The sequence below is a fragment of the Saccostrea echinata genome, unplaced genomic scaffold (assembly GCF_033153115.1).
Source record: "Saccostrea echinata isolate AGI-Se365-2 ecotype Australia unplaced genomic scaffold, CSIRO_AGI_Sech_v1 ptg000027l, whole genome shotgun sequence".
In the NCBI taxonomy this organism is placed as follows: Eukaryota; Metazoa; Mollusca; class Bivalvia; order Ostreida; family Ostreidae; genus Saccostrea; species Saccostrea echinata.
This window is the reverse complement of record NW_026889776.1, coordinates 9,029,772-9,035,125: the sequence shown is the minus strand read 5'-3', so window position 1 is coordinate 9,035,125 and position 5,354 is coordinate 9,029,772. Positions and strand designations below refer to the sequence as shown.

The window sequence follows — 5,354 nt, the reverse complement described above, 5'->3', positions numbered from 1 at the left end:
CTATAATACAAAGCAAGAAACTCAATGTCCAAATTCTATAAATAGAACTAATAAACTTTCTAATATATTTCCTTTCCATCAGTATTGACTTTATTTCTGATTTTTATGTTTATTATAGACGTAATCAGTTTAATTGCTGTTTAATTGGTACTGTAAATTATGAAACACTTTCTCTGTTTTGTTTTTTTTTTCAAGGTTCGTATTACATGTATGTTTTGAAAATAATAGAGGAAATTGAGAGTGAAGTTAATCATGTTAATAGGCCATTTTAATTGGGGATGAGCAGCTTCTGAGCAACGGGTTTATTTTTTGAAGAATCTTTTATTCTCAACTTAATATAACATTATAAAACATTACCAATAAATTAATGAGTATCACATCAATTACTTAACAGTTTCTTTTATTTCTTCATCTATACTAAAAGTTCAAGCATAATAAATAATAATCTAAACAGAAAAAATTCATGAAATTCAATAAAATCAAAGGAAATTACGAAAAATTAACTGACCAACATATAAAGAACAGATATTGAGCGAACGAGTTTTTGAGCGAACGGACTCTGGGCGAATGGCGTCAAGGGCGAACCCATTTTAGGGCAAACGAATAAATATTCATCAGTCATTGTAATAGTAATACAATAAAAAAAAAATATGTTTTCTTTTGTTGTTGGTCCATAGAAATTAAGTCAGGTCCACAGAGTTTGAAATAACAGTAAATGGATTGTCTATAGCACAGAAAAGTTAGTTTCATAGTAAATGAATTGTCTATAGTACAGAAAAGTTAGTTTCACAAATGCAGTTATCATTCCTTTGTTCTCTCTCTCTCTCTCATGTTCAGCGAATAGTGTGCATTCCAGTTCTTCAAAATCTAACTTTAGCAATTATCGAGCAGTCATGTTGTTGTTAAAACTGTAAAGTTATATCATTTTTTCTTCAAAATTTCAATATGACATACTTAAACATTATTGTAAGGCAAGTGACAGAGGATAATCGTGGAATATTTTATAATCTTCCTTGATGACACATTCCGTTTTTGCCCCCAAATAATACGGAATTTTGTGTAGATTCGCAGGACAATTTCGTCAGAATTTCTTCCCTTCTTAACAAATATGTACCAAAATAGATTCTCAATGGTCTAACAGCTATGTAAAAACCTACCGTTTGCTGTTATTTTGGTGGTATATATATTGTTTTTGTTTGCGAAAATCAATTTCCTGTGCTCTCCATTTTGACTGACTGTCTGAAGTGAAGAAAGACACGAATCTGATTGGTCAATAAAAATATATCAATGTCCAAAATATTTGTTATTCATTTTTTGTCCAATTTATAAATATCAGTATTTTAAAAAGAAAATAAAACCACAACACAAAACAGAATATTTCTTTTTTTTTAATTATCACGATACCTAAAGATAGGGACGCAGGGGGCGGATCCAGGAATTTTGTCCGGAAAATGGGGGGGGGGGGGGGTTCCACCAAGTTTTAAAAAAATCCAACTCAGAAATTGCTTGTCAAGCAATAAAAAGAAATAAAGAATTTTAACTGTATTTCAGAAAATACGTATTACTAGTCGACTATACTACTACTAGATACTGCTCCCAGCATAGTATCTCTCTCTCTCCTTACACTTGGCAAAAAATAAAGGGGACTCCAACTTCCGCCCCTCTCCTTCTAAATCCGCCAATGGGTAGTGTGTGTCCTCTAGTACATTACCCATAGGCGATAAGGTAAATAGATTTTTGTTGACTGCTCACAAATCTAACTGGAAAGTACACCCAAAAAAATTCATGTATGAATTCATAGATTTTTCATGTTATTTACAATATGAATTTAGGTCACGCAGGTGTCTTTTATTAATTTTCAATCTAAAATTGAAAATTATTACATTAATTCGTCATGTAATCATTTTCAACTTTAGATTGCAAATTACTAAATTAAACTGTTAAAACACAGAGGATATTAGAATTTTGTAAAAGACTGTGTATATAAGTGTGTACCTTTTTAAAATTCATTATCCCCAGGGGCGGAATCATCATTATATAATTATATGACATACATGTACGAGTATATCATAATTACATTTATCCAAATCATAACATATTTGGATCTTGATCCCTTCGCCTCAAATATATATATTTTTTACTTTGATTTGCCTTAACTTAAACATACAAGCCAATATCTTCGAAGCTATAGACAGTTTTTAAAATTGTATATGTTCATTCCTTTGTTTTGAAAAAAAAAAAAGGACGCAATCAAAAGGGAAAAGGCACGGATTTATTGATCGTGAGCACAAAGTTATACAACATTACTCATTGCTATGTCGATAGTGAAGATAAACGAGATATTTTAGAGTGAACTCTCCCTGGAGGAAATTTTTTACACTATGATTGATATACTTATACGTGTAATGATGCAACAGCTAGACAAAACTACGAACTTAATTAACACCAGGAGCTAGCTTAATTACTGCACAGGCCCCCTTTTAGCCATTTCATTTTCTTAAATTTTGAAAATATATAAAATGTTTACATCCTCAAACATCAGTTAATCAGTTGTGTAGAGATACTGTAACCATGCAATTCGGATCTCGTATTAGAAATTTTCATCAGAAATTTTAGGAAAGAAGAGATTGGTAGTATTGACTGGATCCTAAAAGAGAACGATTATATAAAGAATAACCGATTCAAACTATTTACCCCCACACACTGGCATGAGTAATTATACCAACATCTGGGATAACCATAAATCATAATGAGGCATATAACTACAGACACTTATCAATGACATATTATTGCGAGGTCACAAGTTAAGTCATTCGAATGCCGCCAAGATGAGGGGAGTTTTCGTTGTGTTATTTGGCTGTGGGTTTCTTCAGTTAGTTTCAAGCCAGTGCCGTACCATACAAAAGTCAAACGAAAACTGGGGTAAGGTTCTTTTATCTTTTTGGATGAACCGGGAATATATTGTCGATATTGCTTGTCCATGAAAGCATGCATGTATAACGTTCTCAACATATTTTATTAATTTCATATGGAAACCGAAATCGAAGTCCTCTGTGGATAGCAAAAATAATGTTACTAAGTATTCATTTCAGACAAAGTGTATTATAATGTTCCTATAATTCACAAATCAATGATTTCTTGAAAAGTAATCCCGCCTCGTTTTCTCTTTAAGGTTGTTTTTATAATGGGGAGGAGCTTGAGCCGGGGCAGTATTTCGAGGATCCTGATACCTGTGACGAGTGTACCTGTTTAGGTGGGGGATATCTGTCCTGCTGTGCGTAAGTAGACAGTTTTGGATCTCTCTCCCTCACACACAACACAAGGCATTGTATTCAAATACAAATTGTGAGATTTAAAAAAAAATATCCAATGAATGATATTCACTGGATATAGATGAGTTTATGTGATAAATGTGTATAATGTAAGAAGCAATAAACATGTTTAATATTACAAAAAATGCCCCTATGGCTTGAAAAATATATTTGAAAAGCCACTCGAAAATCAAGTTCCAGGTCATGTGATCATTTCGTTAAAAGCCCTTACACTCATATACATACAAAATAAAGGTATTACATTAAGCCTTGCTTTCAACGATCGTACAAAACTCTTTTAATAAAAAAGTCAAACGTCTATTAAAATTATGTTATTTTAATACATACAAAAACGGTATCCCTCATGGTTCAAAATGTTACGTACATGTATATCAACGGATTGTATAAAAATATACCTAAAAAGTACGTCAGCGGTGAAGTAGAAGATCAAAATCAGTAACTCTAGGATGTTCAAGCAATAGAATCGCTGAAGATCAAATTTCTACCTCTTTCCACTCAAGGTACACGAACAGCTATAGATAGACAGACAGACGGACAGACTGCGGAGCAGTTAGCACAAAATAGATCTGATTTTTGACCAATGTAAAGTAGAAACACCTATTCTTTATTTATCGTTGCTAATTAATTTTGTCCTGATTTTCCAGCAATGATGTGAACTTCAGTGATCTGTCTCCGGACTGTGTGGTCGTCAAGGAGGGGTGTAAAGCCGTGGCGGTGCTGAAGAGCGACAAATCCAAACTCTGTCCAGAGGTCGCCTTTACGGGCAGGAAATAGTGAAATCAGACAGTCTACAAATTCTACATCTGTATGAAGTACATATTTTGTAACAAATAAAGAGTTTATAATTGTGCATGCATGTGCAATGTTTATAATTAACTCAGATCTGAGTAGGCTAGCTTGTATATAATCTGTAGAGAATGAGTTCGATCACTGTATTGGCTATGTCAGTCAGAACCAAATATTTTCGGGGGGGGGGGGGGGAGGGGCTATCAAGCAGCATTCCTTGAAAAGCAAAAAAAAAAGGGGAATCAGACGTTATTATTGAGGGACACAAGCATAAAGTAGCTATGTCTTCTATATTATATTATATATCGGCAAAATTATTGGGGAGGGGGAGGGGGGCACGCCTTCGTACTTAATACGTGTGTGTGTGTGTGTGTGTGTGTGTGTGTGTGTGTGTGTGTGCTACAACATATGTAGTATTTCATCATTTATGAAATACTGTCAATAAAATTAAATTTTGGGAAGTCCAAAAATGACTTTAGTGTCATTACAATTCAGTAAGTGATGAAATTTGATAACATTTATAGGGTTCACAATAAAATAAAATATTAGGAGCAAGTAAAACAAAAAGCACATTCTATATGAAATGTAATGGACTTACTTTTTATGGAGGAACAAAGATCACAAAATTGGTCATTTTTGTCAACTCTTCAGAAACGATTACCGATTATTAATTAGTGGTTCATGCATCTAATCTTACATAAAGCCTTTCTCTCCGTTGGAAGATAAACTGAATATTCAATATACAATTTTCTAAATTTATATAACCCATAATTAAGGGTTTTTGACATAACTTCTAAAAAAACAAGATGTGTTTGTGAAACACTGATGCCCCCGTATGGCAGCTTATGTCGAAGGTTAAAGTTTCTCAAATGCAAGTCAAAATCCTGGCCAAAAGATAAAAAATGTTGATACCCAAAGAAAGATCTTGTCTCGAGGAAAACACCTGTGAAATTTGAAAGACCTAGATACAACTGTTCAAAAAGTTATGGCGAAGGTTAAAGTTTTTTAAATAAAAGTCAAACGTCAAGGTCAAGGTCAAAGTGGTTGATATCCAGAGGAAGGTCTTGTCACAAGGAATACACATGTAAAGTTTGAAATCCTAAGCACCAACTGTTCAAAAGTTATGGCCAAGGTTAAAGTTTTTCAAAAGTAGGTCAAAGTCCAAGGTCAAGGTCAAAAGGTCAAAGTTGTTGGTATCCAAAAGAAGGCCTTGTCACAAAGAATACACATGTGAAG

The 5,354-nt window shown here is 33.4% G+C and overlaps 1 protein-coding gene across 1 annotated transcript; it reads left to right on the top strand.

Moving 5' to 3' along the window:
* The first annotated feature begins 2,776 nt into the window (after nucleotides 1–2,776).
* On the top strand, nucleotides 2,777–4,182 carry LOC133193354 (uncharacterized). Its single transcript, XM_061329295.1, has 3 exons — nucleotides 2,777–2,922; nucleotides 3,173–3,278; nucleotides 3,977–4,182. Exons 1-3 carry the CDS (start codon nucleotides 2,829–2,831, stop codon nucleotides 4,104–4,106), a joined length of 330 nt encoding a protein of 109 aa, XP_061185279.1. The 5' UTR covers nucleotides 2,777–2,828; the 3' UTR covers nucleotides 4,107–4,182.
* The last annotated feature ends 1,172 nt before the right edge of the window (nucleotides 4,183–5,354 follow it).